Here is a 20839-nt window from a genome sequence, read left to right as displayed (position 1 = left end):
CGGAGAGCATGGCTGCACCAAATGTACTTGTGTTGGAGAATTCCTAGAACATAAAATGACCTACGATACAGTTAATGCTCCACCGCGCACAGATACATCTTTCAGAGCCAGGGTTTGTGTTAAGCATCACAAACCATTTAAATCGCCCTTAGAAGACTTAAAACAATTCGACATGATTTTAAGGATGTTATTGTTGCTGATCATCTTCATCTGATAGACTTGGGTGTTACGCGACAAATACTCCAAGGATTGCTAGCTGCAAAATATTTAGGATTCCCTCGATGGTTTCCCTCGGAAAAAGCTGTTTCACAGTATTTATTACAAATACAGCCTCCTTCAGAGTTTCATCGGCAAATGAGACATTAAAAAACTGTTAATTTTTGGAAAGGAACCGAATGGCGGTTTTTCCTTCATTACGTTAGTTTAATCGTATTTAAAGATGTTATGAGCTATGCAGCGTTCAATCATTTTTTGTTGTACTATTACAGCGTTACATGTTTTTCATCTTCAGCACATATGCAACATTGGCGTGAAGCAAAGCAATTGCTCAATCTGTTTGTTAAAGATTTTAGCAAACATTATGGAAAGGAGAATGTAATGAGCAATGTGCACAACCTTCAACATGTGGCTGACGACGTTGAAAGATTCGGACAACTTGATGACTTTTCTTCTTATTGCTTCGAAAATCATCTTCAGTTGTTCAAACGCTGGGTAAGATCTGGTACAAGATGCCTTGAGCAAGTTATAGCTAGCTCTACTGAACTAGCTAACATTTGAGAGCTGTATGCGAATGATGGCCCAAATTTCCTCAACTGAAAGCGAATGGAACTGTTCTCAGGGTAGCTTCAAATTTCATATTGCAGGATAATTTCAAAGATCCATGGTTCCTAACAAAAAGCAATAGGATAGTAAAATTTTCGAAGGCACAAGTGACGCCCTCACATCGTCTTATTGTTAGTGGCCATCAGTTTACTGATACATGGAATTTGTTTCAGGTTTCCATAGCTAAGAATGGAGTGAATTCCTATCTAAGCTCGTCTAATTTATGCATTTATAAAGTTAAGGAGAGAAGTTCAACAATTCCCATTGAAATAATGCGAACAGATATAAAATGTAAACTTGTGGCCATTCATTTACCACATCAGCCGTTTATGTCACACCTCACTCAATGTACAGAAGTATCACGAGAAATAGCATTTTTCTCTCTACTTCACACTTACAATATATGGGTACAATCTATTACTTGAATTCAATTAAAAGTAACAGGTGGTCTTAGAACAATACATGTTTATTTGAAGAGTTTCCATGATTGTATTTCCAAGGATTAATAACTTTTTTCTACAGAACAGATTACAGATTACAGAAATAATAATCTTAGTGATGTACCGCTAACTTGTTCTGTTTTTTTATTTATAATTGTAGTTCTCGCACGTTATGCATGTTTGATTTATAAAATATAAATTGTTACTGTCACATCACTTATTACGTTTACTCATTGTATTGTTAAAGCTGACTTGATTAGGAAGACACAAAAGATTAAATAAGAAACATATATAAGCAGAAAAGCAGTAGAAACATATATATATTGATGAAAATCCCAAACAAATTTTTTTACACATAATAACAACATATGGTAACAGATGATGCATGAAAAATAATATTTTTTATTTATGATCAGTTCTAAAAGGAACTTTAGTTGAAACAGTCTGTTATTCTGTTCTTTATAACATTTTTAGGGTTGGTTTTCGCGTGGATTGCATGCGTAACATTGCATGCATTGTGTGACACTGGTTCTTAAATTTTTGAATTTCAAACAGTTGCTGGCATGCTTCAACTTCATTTAAAAAAATGCAGATACTTCTTTCATGCCTATAACGATTATTGTTGTTACTCGCAATTTCACGGAATAACCTCAACAAATTACCGAATTGACGAAAAGCTATTTTTACCCCTGATTTACTTGTTCCGCCCCAAGTACAGGCCATTAGAAAGTGTCGATCGAAAAGAATATATAATGCTTCGTGCATTCGTGCTCTTGAGCATGTCGATTTGATATTTAATGCGAGCCAATTGTAAGCAGTTTGAAATTCCTGTGCCGAAGATAACTTTTGATTAAAGTTAATTAACTGCACACCTGTGTTGCTATTTTTTCAAATGGGCACAGCATTATTTGGCTGTTGTTATTGTTGTTGCTGTTGTCATTATTCTTGTTTGATGCACGGTCCACTTTATCTGTTAAAATTATTAACATTTTGGTCAAACGAAATATTTGCTTATTTTTTTTTCTAGCGCTTTTGTTTGCAATGAACTCCTGGCGACGGAAACTAGTTCAACAGGTTGTCCAGCAATCGGTTGACTTTGGTAGCGGCATCCTAACGGTTCGCTGCACAACTCTGTCCTCGATTCTGGGTTCGTATAAGCAAACCATCCAGTGCCTTTATCTTGTTGCGGGTAGCTGTTGTTCTCCATCATGTGGCTAACTATTTCGGTAAGGTATTTTTTCTACCAAAGAGAAATGGACACATCAATAATACAACTTTTCGTGTCTTTTCATAGCCAAATACTTACCACCGTGATATGTACTCGTCGCTCGAAGAAATCCGTACAAATTTAGTCAAAAATATTGAGCAAGACGAGTAATCGTACAACAACATTTGTTAACCAATCAATAAAATTCGTTTTCATTATTTTTTTTACAACAGAAACCTTACCAACATTTGTCGTACTATTGGTTTGAAATAATACTCCATAAACATGTGGGAATTCCTCGATCAATCAAGCTAAGTTATTATCATGTTAAATCAACAAATCAAACATTTAACTAATTTATTCTTATATTTTTACTGCTTTCAATTTCTCAGCAAAGAACCGGCTTGAGTAGGCGTCAACATGTTTTGATTCGGCTTGTCACAAATCAATCTGTCATTTGTCATCGAAATCGAATCGAATCGAAATAATCGGCGGATTGAAAAGTTCCTGGGGCGAACATTGTATTAACAAAATGTACCTTCAATTTGCGCCGTTTTTGTGATGATTTCATCTTTGTAATATCCAGTACAATTAAAGGTAACAATAATTGAACATAATATTAGGTGCTATAATGTAAAAAAAAATCAATAAAATTTGCGATCGATTTCGTATTAAAACAACATTTTCTAGCAGGTCACTTTTCAATCCATTCAAAAGCACGCTTAGGGCCTGCTGTGGGATTTGTCGTATACGACCAACGACAACGACACGGGTGTTTTACGGGTGCTCTAGGAGTTGTCGTATACGACTAACTGTCAAAGTGAGATGGAAAGTCAAACTAGCCGAAGAATGCCAAACATACAAACACGAATAAAAAGAGCGTTTAAGTTGTACCTACATTTGGAGTGGATTTATTTTCATTAATATTCATTCATATTCATTTGTGCATAAAGAATGATACACATCGGAGAACTTGTTTCCAGCGGTGCTTTCTTCGTTGGTAGCTTTATTGGATGGAAGGGCAAAGAGAAACCAACTATGGGAGGACCGTCCGGCAAGCGGAGAATTCAGCGTCCTCTTTGAGCACCTGTTGAGGCAGCCGAGAATGTTTCACGGATACATGAAGATGTCGAAGGAAACTTTTTATTATATATTGGAAGCAATTCGCTCACGCCTGCCACGGTCCAACATAAGTCCAGAGCATGGATTGATGCTGACGTTAAGGTGAGAAGAATTATTAATATTTTATAATGTTCCTTCTCTCGTCGTAGATCGATTTTGCTGATATTTGTCAATCCCATCTTTTTGATTCACAAAGGCATAGGAAAACGTTTCCTCAAAAGTATTGAGTACGGTCCAGTTCGTTCAATGTCATGAACTGTACGCGTGCGACAGCTCTTTCAATGCCATGAACTGTACGCTTGCCAATCGTACTAGAAATATAGAATCGAATTGTACGGTTTCGCGTACGCTAAGAACTTGTGCGAATGCGTACACGCATGCCTAGTTCCATCAGATACATCATTCTGCATCAGCATCAGGATAGCACTGGTCCCACAGGACAGGATTGGAATAAAATTCCATCTGGACCGTTTCCTCTATCGCCAGACTAGGGCTATCTGGCTGTGTTGTTAAAAAAGTTGATGCGACCTGGCCATTCCTACGTGAAAAAAGAACAAGGACGTGTATAAAACAGTGTGCAGTTTACTGGAATTCATGAATGCTATGCTACACTATTTACATGATTATCTAAGTTAAACTATGTACATGCATCCTAATCTATGATAAACTAATTTCATGCCACTTACTTTCCCTCTAAGCCTCGCTCTACTGCTCTGCCTCCCACTGTTCAGCATGCGACTGTAAAAGCGCCAACATCTCAGCCTTAATTTGCAGCTGTCTGGCGAAAGGAAATTTGGCAACATCTTTCGCCAGAACAGCGAAAAAAGGATCTTCCATCGGTTCTATCACGTTTGAAAAGTGGGCTAGCTTCCGTTTCTCGACTTCCAACACTTCTTGAACTAAATCAGCAGTCCTTTTTTTACGGCTACTGCGTGACACGGTGTCCTCCAGTTCAGAAGCGGTCGATTGCGTCATTGTGCGAGGTGCTGGAAAATAAGCAATATAAGGTCTAGAGGTCAATGAAAATGAATAACATTTAATTAATTACTATTACCATCAACGAAACTCGTTTCGGAATCACTGGACTCTTCTTCTTGTTCCATGTACCGGTTGGGGTAATCGAGATATTCTAAATGCGAAATGGAACAAAGATAAATATGTACAAATACGTGCGATTGTATATATCAATATATGTATCTAAATTACCTTCCTCAACACATCGCAAACACACTTCCTCACATCCTTCAGCAAATGTAATAATTCGAAGTGTCGCCACGACAGGGGCAGCTGATCCATTTGGCATATTTAGCTTGCGCAACTCTCTGCCGTACTAAGAGCGCAGGCTTTGCTTCTTAGTTTTAACTAAATGGGCTGAAACAATAATTAATATTTTTATGGTTTTCTTTAAATTTAGATTCTTATCTACTGAGCTGGCCCAAAGCTTCAAAATATTAAACCAAAATGTAGGATTCATCATATACAACACTTGTGAAGCTATGTGGACGACATTGCAACCATTGCATATGCCTTTTCCATCATCCGACCATCTTTTGATCGTATCGCAAGAATTTGAACGGCAGTTTGGTTTTCCGAATGTTGTAGGCGTCATAGATTCGAAACATGTTCGAGTCAAATGTCCAAACCGATCTGGGTCTCAATTTTTCAATTATAAAAAGTTTTTTTTCGGTCCATCTTCAAGCGATTGTCGACGATAAAGGGAAATACATTACCGTAGATATAGGAGATTATGGTAGACGAAGCGATAACGGCGTAAACACATAAACACGAACAGCAACACATTTCGAAATATTGAAAATAATGTTTTACGACTGCCCCCATCTAGACCAATCGAAGGATGCTCCATGCATATGCCATATGTGTTACTCGGAGATCAAGGATATCCACTTAAAGAATATTTAATGAGACCATATCCTGCCAACAGTGGCGAAGCGGAGGAATTATATAACAGGTTTCATAATAGTATTTGAAAAATTGTTGAATGCACTTTTGGACATGCAACAGTTTGTAAGTGGAGGTGTTTAAAATCTGAATTGCAAATGGAGCCCAAGAATTTAGATGTTATAATTAAAACAATTTGCTTATTGCATAATATATGTATAGACTTAAGAGGTAATACTGGTAGAAGTAATTCAACAACTACACCTCAAGAAATCAGTCGACGCAATAGGCGTAATAATAATGCAACCAGAAGGGCATACCGAATTAGGGATGAATTAAAAAATTTGTTTATGAAAAATAGTGAAATTATCCAATAGTTTTAGTAGAAATTAATTAGGATTCGGATTTCATTATCAATTTCAAACTACTATTGTACTACTACTACTACTAACAATAAACGTGCAACGTGCAACGTTTTATGCTCTAATATCTATATAATCCTTATTCCTATCTAACATCTTTAAAAAACTGTACGTTTCTCAATACCTTATACCATAATAGAAGTATTAAAACTCATATATTATTACCAAAGTGGTGTATTGATTCCTAATCTTAAAATCTTATCTTATCCTTACGGTTTATGAAAAATGCTGTAGTAGCGCGTTCGCTTTTTTTTCCTTAGTGGTTCTCTTTTTCGGATCTAACAAACCAGAACACCAGCACCAGAACCGACTCGGCTAACAGCTGCGACCTAAATTCTGTTAACAAAAAGTGGTGGCATTAGAAAAGGGGACAAGACAGGCTGAAACTGACATATTCGACCCAACAACCAGCACTAATAAATGTCTGCGACTCGCACATGAATTAGGGACTGGTCACAGCTTTGCCGCATGCCTTAGTATGGAACTTGACGGCATGGCAGCTGCTCGCACGTTGCCTTGCGAAAATATCAAACAACCCTATCTGCAATCGTGAGTGACTCTTGAAGGAAATGTGGGAAAGAGATAGCAAACTCGCTAGCCGCGAATGTCAAATTGGCAAATTGTAGGACAATGGGTACGATGTCGGAAGAGGTGGAGGAAAGGAACGTCAGCCGTATTTGAATTTGACATGAGGAGCGAGCAAAACAAGAGCGAAACATATAACGTTATTCTACGAATTACTCACAATAAAAGTCAAATGTTGTCTCCGTCGGCGTACTGCAAACAACACTCCAGATAGGCGAAAGAAAAGCATATCGATTGTGTTTACGCTAGACGGATAGGCTATTTACTTTATTAAAATTGGATTAATAACACATTTGTTTTATTTCGGAAACAAATGATTTGAGCATGGATAAAGCCAAACGAGCAAAGACCAGCCAACTGAAATACAGAATGGGTAAGGTGATATGGACGGAAATGGAAAAGGAATGGAAGAAAGAAAATAGCTCTGGAACAACAATGAACTGGGAGATACAAGGTAAGTTTAGTTAATTTTAGTGTAGTTTACGTTTTGTGAATTATGTAGCAGTGAATTGTGCAAGTTAAATGTGTGTAAGTTCGAAAGAAGTGTAACGTTTTGCAGCAGGAACAAAGCTGTCCTTAACGTATCGTTAAGAATGGTGCTGTATTTCTAGTGTTTAATGTGTTGTACAGTACGAATGTTTACCAATTCTAATGAATACTTCTTCCTACAACAATTGTTGTAAGTGTTAAACGATAATCCACATTGCTTCATTGTTGATGTGTGATGTCATCTGTAATGTTGATATCGGTTAGTTTATATTAATCGATTGTAGAAATAGAATTTGATCTATGTAACATACTGCTGATTGTGTTTTGCTGTGATATAGCATTCTGCATGATTGCTGTTTGTAAACGGTTGGTAGTACATACCGTGGATGGTAACTTGAGCTGAAAAGTGAAGTGTTATCGTTTACCATTAAGTGAAGTTCCATATATTTATTCGTAAAGATATGAAAATCATAATTTTCATTCAGTTTGAACATTAATGTGGTTGTTTACTAATTGATTTCGTTTTATACTATTTGTTGTTTGCCACTTGTATGAAACAGGTCAATCCAATGCTCAACCTACTTTGGGCATCCTCCCGATAGAAGAATCACCGATGGACCTCTCCGAAGATATACAACGCCTTATATTAGACGAAAGCTATGACGAAGATCAGGATGAGTATAGTGATGACGACAGAGCCCAAAAAAATCAAGTGTTTGTAACTGAATTGCGAATATGGGCTCTGAAGCATAAAATTCCACACATTGCTTTAAATGATTTATTACAAACCTTACGCAAAACCACTAATTTTTACCTTCCTAAAGATTCCAGAGCATTTTTGAAGACCCAGTTGGCGTAGGAAAAGAACTAGTGTCTGTAGCCGGTGGACAATTTTGGTATCAAGGAATCGAAATTTCTTTACAACAATTCTTCCGGTAATGTAAACTATACTGCATGCAGCACAAAAGGTGTGCCTTTTTATTAATGCTTACGTTTCTTTTCTCATTTTAGAGTCATGCCGCTAAGTACAGATTCCTTGGTGTTAAATTTTTCAATGGATGGTCTTCCGTTGCATAATAGTGGAACAACACAATTTTGGCCAAGTCTAATGCAGCTTAACGGCGTACCAGATGTTCCAATAATGGTTATTGGAATATTTTGCGGAACAACGAAACCCGATAACGCCGAAGAATATCTCCGTCCTTTTGCTTCGGAGCTTAACAACGTCCTTGACCAAGGAGTCATCATAAAAGAAACACGTATAACTGTTGCACTTAGAGCAATAATTGCAGACACCCCTGCCCGAGCGTTAATCAAAGGTATGAAGTGCATACTACATAATTCAAAACAGTGCAACATGAAAGGGTACTGAACTATGCGTTGATTATTTTTTAGGAGTTGTAGGCCATAACGGATATCATGCTTGCCAGAAATGCAAAATTGTGGGCAAACATTTTCAAAGGAGGATGATATTTGAAGGAACAGCAGAAGACCGTACCGACGCCGAATTTCGAAGTGGAGCGTATAGCATTGGACACCAAAAACGCCCAACACCATTGCTGGATATTAAGGGTATCGATATAATAAGAGATATACCAGTAGCGGATGACCTACATCTGCTATATTTGGGCATAATGAAAAGTTTACTTCTAGGCTACACACTAGGGACACTTAAGCCGTTCAAAAAATGGTCAGAAGATGAGCAAGAAGAGATTTCAAATTTGCTAGTTAGGATTAAACTACCGGTAGAATTTCAAAGAGCAACTAGATCGCTTAAGTTTATAAAGTTTTGGAAAGGTTCGGAATTCCGTACGTTTTTGCTCCATATTAGTATAGTTTTACTAAAAGGCAGGATCAGTGACAGCGCATATCACCATTTCAAACTTTATTTTATGGCAGTAACAATACTTTCTACTACATATTACAAACAATATTGGAATTACGCGGGAATACTGCTCAGTCAATTTGTAGAAGATTTTAGTATCATTTATGATAAGAGATTTTTAACTTGTAATGTTCACAACCTTTTACATGTAGCAGCAGATGTTAAAAATTTCGGACCACTTCCAACAATTTCATCGTTCCCTTTCGAAAACAAACTACAACACATAAAGCGATTAGTTCGAACAGGGCATAGTTGTTTGAGTCAAGTAGTAGGAAGATTAGTGGAACTCCGGGAAGTAGAAATAGTTAGTGAGAAGGAGAAAATTAATTACCCGTTAATAAAAACCAAGCAGGAAGAAACAATATTACATGTTAGGGCAGGTTTTATTCTAAGACAGGGCAACAGAAACGGATGGTTTCTAACGAAAACTAATGGGATAGTTCGATACGGTAGGGCAACCGAAGCAGCAGGATTATTTGTTATTGAGGGTCATCAAATTTTAAGAAAAAAAGCAGCGTTCTCTTATCCCCGTAGTTCAGACATAATTTTCAATTATACAGCAACCATAGAAGATCTGTCGTCTGAAGTAGTTAGGGTTAATGTTTGCGATGTAAAGTGTAAATTCGTGGCTGTATCATTAGATGAAGGATTGACTTTCCATTTTAGCCCTTTAGCACATACCCTTCATCAATAGACATTTGCTAGGGAATGATATACAGTCTGTTCCCAAGTTACGCGAATAATGCGTGCCAAAGAAATTCGCGTAACTCGAGTGTCGCGTAACTTGGGAAAAGACTGTTCCGACAAAAGGCGATTTATATGTATTGTTTGTTAGTATCTTTTATAATATCTTTCTTTTTCAGCTGGCTAGCTAATGCTAAGATACATGATACGTATCTTAAACTCCTTTCTCAACCTCCTCGTGGTGCTAGCTGGATTATGGTTACAGTATATGCTAAATTATGCACTGTAATGTAGCTATAAACGAATAGAGAAAGAGGAACTTTATCATCAATTGTATCCAATAAAAAAAACACATAAATGCTATATTGCTGTGTTTTTCCGGTTTCTATTTTTTGTTTACGAAAGAATTTTTTTAAATTTACAAAGAATTTTTATGCAAACAGAAATGAAAAAAAAAAATCCAATACCCGACACCAACTATTTACAAGTATGCTTAAATTTAGCTAAAATTAATATCTTACACTAACTTCCTCGCAACGTTTTAATATCACATCTACCTTTGCCATGCCGCATCTTACATACTAAAAAATCCTTAACATATGTATCACTTAAATCAGTAAATTTGTTGCCACCCGCAAATTTGATCAACGCTAATATATTGATATAATTGGAAAACGGAATTTTTGGATTGGGAAATCCCTTCCCTGTTCAACTGCATCGGGCCAGAAATTCTCTTGAAAACAGTAAATCTAATATCAGATTTAATATTTCATCTACACCTTTAACGTGATCGATGGTATGCAATATTTTACAGATAGTTTCGGCCATGTATAAATTATGTTCTAGCATATTGTTAAATCTGTCGCACTCCTCCAAACATTCCACAGTTGGAATAGAATTGCAGCGCGGAGTTGTCCCGTCCCTCGGGACTATAATATTGTACATAAGTTTCACTTCTGCACCAGTCTGTCGAACAACTTGAGGATGATGAGGGATCGGTCACTATTGAAGCCATGCAGGACGGGCCAGGTACTATTGAAGAAGTAGAGGGTACGTCGGACACCATTGCAGCCGTGTAGGAAGGACCAGGAATTATTGCAGTAGTAGAAGGAACATCGGTCACTATTGAAGCCGTGCAGGACGGGCCAGGTACTATTGAAGAAGTAGAGGGTACGTCGGACACCATTGCAGCCGTGTAGGAAGGACCAGGAATTATTGCAGTAGTAGAAGGTACATCGGGCACTATTGAAGCCGTGCAGGACGGGCCAGGCACTATTGCAGCAGTAGAGGATACATGAGGGACTGGCGTCAAAACGGATACCGACGATGAAGCGAATAAATCAACAAAACCACCGGAGATCGGTGGAGGTGATCCAACTGTTTGATGCGATGTAATGTCCTCTGGTGTCGCATAGCCATGGTCGTGGTTGATTCTTTCCATTTCACTAAAATAATACATACAAAATTTGCATGCAGTTTACTTTCGTCTACAAGGTATATTTCTGCTTACCAATGCGTAAAAGTGCGTAGACGTAGGTGACGATAATCTATGATCCTGTGCTGGCTTTTGTGGGATTTAGTAACACCAAAGGAATCGGATCACCGTAACCGTGCGTGTGAATGTGTGGACTGCAACATACCCGGAATGGAGCAAGGCTCTCGTAAGTATGCATAATATATAGAACAGTAAAAGATTTAATCTCAAAAATTTCCTTACAGTATTCTAGGAGAAGTACACAGCCAACAGACAAAATGGACGCACTTTGAATTGAAAGAGAATAACTTCCACTTTGAGAGAGATACACACACACAGATTCACAGACTGAAAATCATGACAATAGCTCGAGCATGCGAGATAAGGAAAGAATAATTGACAGAAAAACAATTGCACAACAATATGGGGCGAGGGGTACGAATGTGTCAGAAAAAAAAGACAATACCATACATCCAATAACCGCCTTGCAAGACAGAAAAAACACAACAAATCTGGGGGGTAGGAATATTATTTTTTGCATTGTTATGTAGGCTTATTCAACTGCCATACCCCCCTTTAGAAGTACTGCTGTATTACCCCCCTTTAAGTTTTCGGTCATTTTGGAAATGTGTGCGTGTGTGTGATTGTAGCTCTGAGAGCCGGTGAGTACCGCCCGTGAAATATGATTTCGGGATGTGTCATCAATCAGCTGTCAACAATCACTCACAAATGCAATTTGGGAAGATTGATATGTAAAGTAATGAGTAGAACACCACGATCGGGATCACACAGAGCGGATCTGTTTTGCCATTTTATTTGCCAAGCTCCTGTAAGCGACTCCCTCTTCGAACCGCTATCCTCTCTTTTTATAGATTTCACAATTTCTCTTTCTCTTTTAGTCCGCCTCGACACTCACACCACACGGCTTCTCCTGACTGCCACTTTCGTCCCGAAAGAACTCACTCTTCCTCGTTGTCTAACTGATAGATTTTCATGTGACCAGCCGCAGTAGTTGTTATATTGGGCCCTTCACCTGTTATTTTCTCTACCCTATAACGATCATTTGACATACTTTCTAGAACTTTATATGGACCTATAAACTTGGTGGCACATTTTTGCCCTGGGTTGAACTGTGTTCTTTGTATTAGTACAATATCTCCGTTTCGATATTTACGTGCCTTTCTTGCTCTCAAATCATACGACCTTTTTTGTTCTACCTGAGCCTTCTCAATGCATGCTCTTGCTTCTGCTCTAATAGCATTACGTTCTTCATTAAACCGTGCCAAACGAATTTCTTCCATTAGCTCTGATATTTGTAAATCATGTGTGTTTCGCATTTTGACTCCAAACATTGCCTCAAATGGCGTTATTTTTGTGCTTTGATACATGTTACCGTTGATCCATTTTTGTACAGTGCCGATATGCTTATACCACTTCCGAGGGTCATTCACACTAATCTTCGTTAACATTGTCAAAATTACTTGATTCGTTCTCTCTACCTGCCCGTTCCCACGCGGGATACCCGTTGCAATCTCGACATGTTCAATATTTTCATCTTGGCAGTATTGCTTGAAACTATTAGAAGTGAAAGCACTTCCCTTGTCACTAACTATTCTCCTTGGATTCCCGAAGAACTCACTCTGATTTCTTAGACGCTGAATCACCTCTTGAGCTGCTGTAGTCTTCGTTGGATAGATTCAAACATACTTAGCAAATGCGTCGACCACAACAAATAAATATTTGTATAGTTTATTTGTTGCCTCTATTGGTCCAACATGATCAACATGGTAGGTATCGAAAGGTACGTCTCCTTTTGCTATTGGATTTAATAATCCATCACGCTTGCCTCGTTTTCGTTCTGCTAACAAACAAGTTACACAACATTCTACTTTTTTCTTGATTTTCTCAGTTAGGTTTGAGATGTAATAGTTCTGACTAATAACATCCTCTAATTTTCTTACACCGAAATGACCATTCTCATGAACTTTTCTGATTATTTCGCCCTGCATATCGGTAGGTACCACGACCACCTCTCGTCCGTTAACAAATTTCATCAATAATTCCCCGTTCATACAATAGTCGTCATACGATTGCGTCTTCACCAATTCACGGATAGCTCGAATGCGGTCATCTCACTGCTGAGCGGTAATCATCATCTCGATGAGCGGGTCACTGGTCACTACCATCACCGGCGCTCTGCTTAATGCATCGACGTGTCTCATTGCCGTACCTGGCCGATGCACTATGGTGTACTCGTATTCCTCCAGTATCAAACGCCCATCGGGAAACGCGTGCCGACAGTTCCTTCGCCTTGAATGTGTGTTGGAACGCCGAACAATCAGTCACGATTTTGAACGTAATTCCGAGTAAATATACCCGAAACTTTTGTACTGCTCGCATCACTGCTAACACTTCCAAATGATAAGCGCTATAGTTCTTTTCCGCACTCGACATTTGCTGGCTCATGTAGCATACGGGGTGAAGTTGACCATCATCACCCTTTTGCAGTAACATAGCCCCGAAGCCTTCTTTACACGCATCCGTATGAACTTCTGTTTCTGCATTCTGATTGTAAATGCTCAACACCGGACTTGAAACCAAATATTTCTTCAATTGTTCAAAACATTCACGATGTTTTTCACGGAATTCATAATCAACGTTCTTACGCAGTAGATCCGTTAGTGGTTTCGAGATCAACGCATATCTTTCAATGAATTTACGAAAGTAACCGGTCAATCCTAAGAATCGTTGAAGTTCTTTCGCATTTTTAGGTATCGGAAAGAAATTAACCGATTTTATTTTGCTAGGTGCTATGCGATAAACACCGTTTTGAATCACATAACCTAAATATTCCACTTCACTTTTCAGGAATTGTGATTTCGTCCAATTAAATACAATTCCGCTGCGTTTTGCTACACTCAGCAAATCCTTCAACGTTTCTATGTTTTCCTTTGCGTCACTACTAGCGATGATCACATCATCCACATACACCATTATTCTATTACCCTTGATTAGTTCCTGGAACGCGTTCGCTATGAACCTACCGAAAACAGCTGGACTGTTACAAAAACCAAACGGTGCCCTCAGGAACTCGTGCTGACCCGTGTGTGTTACAAACGCGGTATACTTCCGACTCGACTGTTCGATCGGCACGTGAAAAAACGAGTTTTTCAGATCCAGCGTTGTAAACACCTTCGCCGCTTGAAGTTGGTCGATCTGATCTTCCATGTTGCGCATTGGGAAACAATCCTTTCTAACTTTTCGATTTAATTCGCGGTAGTCCACACAAACTCTCATAGAACCATCTTTCTTGCGAGCCAGAACGACTGGACTTGCATAGTCACTATCACTTTCTTGTATGATGTTTCCCTTCCACCACTCACACAGAGTGTTTTCTATCACTTTTTTTTCTTTTGGAGCGAACCGGCGAGGAGTCGTACGGATCGGAGTATCATCCTCCACAATAATCTTCATTTCTACTACACTGGTTACCTCCTTTACTGGTTCATATTCATCGATTAGACTTTTCACGGTATTGTAATAGCGAGGTGGTACATCGATATCACCTTCCGTGGAACCAATTGCCATTACACTGTTTTCTTCTTTTGGTACTATCTTCACGCCTTCTGTGGTCACTATAGCACCGAAATGTTCTAGCGACGCTCTTCCCAAAATTGCTTCATATGGCATGGTCTGATCTGGGACGACATGAAACGTTAGACCCTCACACCCAACACCATCGATCGTCATGTTGACGATCGCTGTTCCATATGCTTTTGTTGTCTTTCCCCCGAAGCCGGTAAGAACCATCGTGGTTGGCGAGAGTTTTGGAGACCCAATTCTTAGATACGCCTGAACCGATAGTATATTTGGAAGACAACCGCTGTCGAACAAAGCATAGAATTCTATAGTTAAGGTTTTGGAACCACAGCTTTATTGTCGATATTCTCGATAGCGATAACAATAGTGCTATCTTTTTGCGCGCCTTCTAGATTAACGTTCGAGTTTTCGCTCTTTACATTTCGCTTCACACACTCTTTCGCTAAGTGTCCGAACGTGTCGTACACGAAACATTTCAGACCTCTCTTCTCCGTATTTCTTTTGTCCTTACACTCAGACGCCCGATGCCCCACAATACCACATTGGAAGCATTTCGGTCCTTTGTCCTTGGTTGGACACTCGGCCAGCTTGTGTTCGATACTACCACAATTGAAACAATGATGTTTCTCTGTTGCTCTATAAGACTTATTCGATAGTTTCTTCCTATCGTCTGCCTTTTTGTTGGCTCTTTCCATGTAATCCAGCTTGCTTTTCAACGTGTCGAGATCTTTTGCTTCGTATAATGACGCGCGTTCCCTTGCGTCTGCGGTCGCTCCGTCCGCAATATACTCACACAGACTCACTTCGTCCAACTTCACGACCTGAGCGATTCGCTGCATTGCGTATGTATATTCTAGCATTGTTTCCTTTTCCTTCTTTCGTCTGGCCGCTAACTCTCTGTGCACGTCACTTGCACGCACTATCTTTCCAAATTCCCGAATCAGCGCATCGCGCAACGTGGTATAAGACGTTATTCCACACTGCGTTTGAATAAAACTGCGTGCGGTCCCCGTTAGTTTTTTTCGACATATGACGAATTTCTGATCATCTGTCCACTTCACCATTTTCGCTAATGCCCTCGAACTCGCGAATCCATAATTTCACGTCCTTCTTTACATCGTCCCCATACGCATCTATTGCTTCTTCAACATCACGAAACGAGTATACGCGCTTATCGTCTCTCATTTCCACGCACTGTTCCGCTTTCATGATCGTCATCTTGATTTTATCATCGCTTTCCGTGTCCTCAAAAACTGTCTCGTTTGCTTCCTCTTTGGCGTCGTGCTCAACAATGCTCTTGGCCAGTTCCTCTTTGGTGCCAGTCGTAGACAATCCACGTGATTCACATTGTTTTACGATGCCGGTGCGAGTAAAGTCACTCATTCAGGAGATTCAGGTCCCTATTTTATGTGACTTCCTTGAGTAAAAAAAAACCTATGAAGAAATATTGAAATTTACTTACCATTCGATTTTAAAACTCCCACTACCTGCTATCATGATTTCTCCACAATGGGTTTGTTGCTGTAGCACGGATCCGTTGGGCACCACAACATCTTCCGCTTCTGCACCAAACTGATCAACATTTCAATATTGATATGTTCCATATCTGACGAAAACGATTAAATACACTATGAATACATTTTTTATGACGAGGAATACGTACCGTTCGATTGATCCAAAAAAGGTAGTTAGATTATTATTTTGTTTGTAGAATTAATGGCTGAACAAGCAATAAAACCGTGACTGTTGGAAAACTGCTGGTTTTCCAACTGATTTGCAGAGGATAAGACTTTTTTTGCCGGACACGGATATTACGTGTGCCAAAAAATTGATCTTTATTCTTCACGTGTCGTTTTTCAAAGAGGTCGCAGGCGCATCCTGCGATCGGTTTTATAATGTTTCTTCTTTCTTTTTGATGTGTTGCTAATCTTTTTCCCTAGCTACCTGACAGGTCGTGGGAACATTTCTCCCACTGTTGTAGTGTTCCCAACATTGTCCCTCCAAGTATTGCACAGTAGTTTGTTATTCGATTACTACGACTGCTGCATTACTTCTGTTTCACCTGTCAGTTCCATATCTGTCTATGAAGTGGTATACACTGCAAGTGATACAACCTCTCCTACGCTAAGTGCAACTTCCTTTCGTCATCTGTCAAGTGACACCGCGTGTTGTTGTTATTAACTGCTTCTCGTTCTATTTAGCATCCGCATGGTAATCTCGATTTACCGTTTAAATACGATTCGATTCGCAACGATTTTTACACAAATATTTACGGTAAGTTCTCCTCACCTTCGACGTCTAATCGAGCTATCTTATGTGCAGGCCTACAATACGTGCCGTTCGCCGTTTCAACCGTTATCTGCCTAACCTGACCGTCCTTCGCTACTATTGTCGCCACTACGCGTCCTTTCGGCCAGCAGTTCCTGGGAAGGTTATTATCGACAATGACCACTATGTCTCCTACTTTAAGGGGCCGTACAGGTCGGAACCACTTGGTTCGACGCGTAAGAGTAGCTAAGTACTCAGCTACCCACCGCTTCCAAAATAGATCCGCGGCATGTTGCGCCATCCTCCAGGCGGATTTTATTGCAACAGGATTGTCGCAAAACTTAGCCGGTGGTTTGCTTCCATCCGAACTTCCAAGTAGTAGAAGGTTCGGTGTTATGGGTTCAGCCAGTTCATCTTCTAATGGTACGTATGTGAGCGGTCGAGAGTTCAAAATGAACTCGATTTCGGTAAAGGCTGACATTAGTATTTCATCCGTAGGGCGTCTAGGGAACACACACTGGTTCAGGATCTTCTTCACGGAGCGCACCATGCGTTCCCAGCAGCCGCCGAAGTGTGGTGCCCCTGGTGGGTTGAAGGTCCACTTCAATCGCGGTCCGCAAAACTCTTTCATCAACGCGTCGTGGTCAAGTTCCTGTAGCGCTTCATCCAGCTCGCGCGAGGCTCCGGCAAAGTTAGTGCCTCGGTCGCTAATCATGTCGTGAGGCGTCCCTCGTCTCGCGATGAACCGCCGTATCGCCAAGATGCATGAGGCGGTGTTCAGGGATGCCGCTACTTCCAAGTGGACCGCTCTAGTGGTGAGGCAGGTAAATATTGCTCCCCACCGCTTCTCTACTCTACGTCCTACAGCTACTAGAAACGGTCCGAAGTAGTCGATCCCTGTGAATGAAAAAACAGACTAGCCCACTGCGACCCGTTTTAGCGGTAAATTACCTATTAGAGGCGTTTCCGGTAGCGCGTTGTCCACTTTGCATTTTTGGCATTTCTTCCTTATCCGCCGGTATTCTCCCAGTAGCTTTGGAATGTAGTAGGTTGCTCTCAGCGCTCCTAGCACAGTGCTGTGGTTCCCGTATTTGTATCTCTCGTGATACTGTTGCATGATAAGGTGCGTGCCGTAGTCATCTCGGGGAAGGATAATCGGGTTGCGTGATGTTTCGTCGATGCTTACGCATTCCGTTAGCCGTCCCCCCACTCTTAATACCCCGTGGTCATCCAGAATAGGGGATAATTTATAAAGGCTGCTGCATTTCTCGATCCCCTTTTTTCACGGATGTCTTCTACGTTTCTGGTCTTGAAGTTTATCGATCTCACTGCGGAACTTCCCCTGCTGTATATTCTTGATGAGCGCACGATCGGCCTCCGCCAATTCGTTCTGCAACAGCGGTCCTGTTAACTTAGGATCTTTTCTTCTTTGCCGACGAATGTTCTCAATAAACCGGATCACAAATGCCACCGTCCGTAGCGCTCGTTTCCACTTAGAAAACCGCTCGAGCCGAATGAGCGGTTCTATCACTCGATGGTGTTGTAACTTCGTCCTAAGCTCCTCCGGCGTGTCTCTAATTACGGCATCTTTGGTGGGCCAGGAATCTTCCGACTCCCAAAGAAAAGGTGGAGCATGAAACCATCGCCCCTGTGCTGAGAGGTCCGGCGCACTCGTCCATTTTGTGCCATCGTCGGCCACGTTTAGTTTGGTTGGCACCCAGCGCCACTGTTCCGGGTTGGTGCTCTCCAGGAGTTCTCCTACTCTGAACGCCACATAGCAGTGCTCGCTCTAACAGCTATTTCGCTCCTGCTTGCAAAAAAAAATTCCTCCAAATAGCGCTCACAAGCGATGAACATAACTTTTTACTCCCTAACCTCAGACGGATGATTTTTTTAATCGGACTTTGCATTGCTAGCAAGATGGCGCAAATTGGTTCATAGGCTTGTAGCGCTACATGAAAAGCTACAGGCTTTTGTAAACATTACGCTTTCCAGCAGTACGGTGAGTTCGTCCTTTTTAAATCAATCAATTTTTTGTTCAAGTTATCAAGTTATCTACACAAAATATAAAAACATGTTAAAAATTACTATTTCTTCTGTGCCAATGAAAGATACGCCAACATGCTCCTGTCGATGCCCCTCACCCACAATCACCTCCTGTTATGATTTCATGAAAGAAAAGAAAACGAACATGGTACGTCACCATACACCTAAAGGCTTCATGACAACAACAAAAACATTGGTTCAAATAATACCGAACATACACACATATACACGCTTTTTCCTCAGCTATGCTATTATGCCGCAATTCGAACATACTAGCAGTAATAGTTTACTCTCGATATGCGATTTGTTAACATCTGCGAAAACTAACTCCATGATCCATCTTGACCTTCTTTGTGCGGTATGCGCATGAGTACCGTTATCTTCTTGCGCTCGCATGACCACGCAGACAAATCGTATATCGAGAGTAAATTATTACTCCCAGTATGTTCGAATTGCGGCATAATAGCATAGCTGAGGAAAAAGTGTGTATATGTGTGTATGTTCGGTATTATTTGAACCAATGTTTTTTATTTGTTGTCATGAAGCCTTTAGGTGTATGGTGACGTACCATGTTCGTTTTCTTTCCTTTCATGAAATCATAACAGGAGGTGATTGTAGATCACGATCTAAGCCAGTTTTTTTGTATGCGTTTTGACGTTTCCAGGCTTATCCGCTTACAGCACGCCATACAAATGGCAAGCCAAGTTAAGCCTAGGAAAGAAGGATTAGATTGGTTTCTCAATGAAAGTACCCAAGTACCCAAAACCCAAACTCGACAAATGTCAAAACAAAGAATTTTGCTAGCTGGTCTGAGCCAGGTTGGGCCATTTTTCCCGTGTGCGAAAAAAGTAAACATTTTTTTTTAACGAAAACAACTAACAAAAGATTATTTTAATAATCAGACTTGTATATTATTTCAAATACATTGAAATTAAAATCAAATTACTAAACTTAAATCGATTTTTCTCAAATTTTAGTTTCACAAAAATTATCCCTTTACGACTCTGTACAGAATGATACAGCCCGGTACCTGGATTATTTGACAGATACAGGCTTAAAGGTTAAGCTTTCTAACTTTTGGGATGATCTACCCCATTGCTAGTATGTTCAAAATGCAATAAGATAGCATAGCTGAGGAAAAAGCGTGTATATGCGTGTGTCAACTAATAACAAATTACTCTGGTTGCTTTGATTTTACAATTTTCCAACGCTTTCGTGGATTTTATTTTTATCACTCGAAATCACACGAAATCACACGCTCAAAAAATGGTGTCCTTCCTCGTGGAGCTATCTTGTTAAAACTGCCTATCGCAGTTGCTAGCCCGTGCTCGTTGACCTCGCTTGACCTCCGTCCATGACCTTAATTTATCTCTTAGTTAGTTATCTCGCTCTCCTTCGGGTTTCAGAGGAGAACCGAAGCGCCACCTAGCGTAAGAGGTAAAACATTAGTAAGCGCCCACCACAGGGTCAAGCATGAGATTGCACACCCTGCAAGCGTCTAAATTATGCTAGGGACAGATCGCAGTTCGTTCGATCGCCGTGAAAGGTTTCAAATGTTTCAAACGTTGAAATTAAGAAAATGGTGCAGCTTAAACTGTCGGTTAGATTTAGAAACGTTTGTGCGCCTTCTATGTTTCCGGTAGCTCATTTATTTATGCAATTCATCAAATTCGCTCACCAACTTGAACGTTTCTGGAGCTAAGTTAATTGGTGTTTAAATAACTGTTTATTATTTATACAAATTTGATTTTATTGACTTTCATACAATAACGCGGTGAACAAGAAAGTTAATAATTAGTTACGATTGGAACTATTCATCAATTTTGCTTCAAGGATTGTACAGTTGGTACTTAATGTTCCGAATTAACATTAACGAAACATAGAAAACAAAAACAA

At 39.9% G+C, this 20839-nt stretch overlaps 2 protein-coding genes across 2 annotated transcripts; one reads left to right on the top strand and one right to left on the bottom strand.

The window, feature by feature from the left end:
- The first annotated feature begins 6866 nt into the window (after positions 1–6866).
- On the top strand, positions 6867–11964 carry LOC128718277 (uncharacterized). The gene is given in 6 exon segments (XM_053811924.1): positions 6867–6951; positions 7547–7828; positions 7831–7921; positions 7998–8305; positions 8382–9457; positions 11929–11964. Coding segments are annotated over 6 exon segments (1878 nt in total).
- Positions 11965–16992: 5028 nt separating this feature from the next.
- On the bottom strand, positions 16993–18014 carry LOC128718276 (uncharacterized). The gene is made up of 3 exons (XM_053811922.1): positions 17849–18014; positions 17094–17794; positions 16993–17052 (listed from the first exon to the last, which is right to left on the bottom strand). The coding sequence occupies exons 1-3, from the start codon at positions 18012–18014 to the stop codon at positions 16993–16995; spliced, it is 927 nt and encodes a 308-aa protein (XP_053667897.1).
- Positions 18015–20839: the final 2825 nt, after the last annotated feature.

This window comes from Anopheles marshallii, chromosome 2, assembly GCF_943734725.1.
Source record: "Anopheles marshallii chromosome 2, idAnoMarsDA_429_01, whole genome shotgun sequence".
Classification (NCBI taxonomy): domain Eukaryota; kingdom Metazoa; phylum Arthropoda; class Insecta; order Diptera; family Culicidae; genus Anopheles; species Anopheles marshallii.
Note: the sequence above shows the minus strand (reverse complement) of the source record. Positions and strands in the feature narration are given on the sequence as shown.

Bases quoted from the DNA above. Each gene is read 5' to 3' on its own strand.
- LOC128718276 (XM_053811922.1), bottom strand. From the start codon at position 18,014: ATGCAACAGTATCACGAGAGATACAAATACGGGAACCACAGCACTGTG. The intron at 17,795-17,848 runs GTAATTTACCGC...TTTCATTCACAG, and splicing joins ACCGGAAACGCCTCTAATAG to GGATCGACTACTTCGGACCG. The intron at 17,053-17,093 runs GTAGGAGACATA...TAACCTTCCCAG, and splicing joins GACCTGTACGGCCCCTTAAA to GAACTGCTGGCCGAAAGGAC.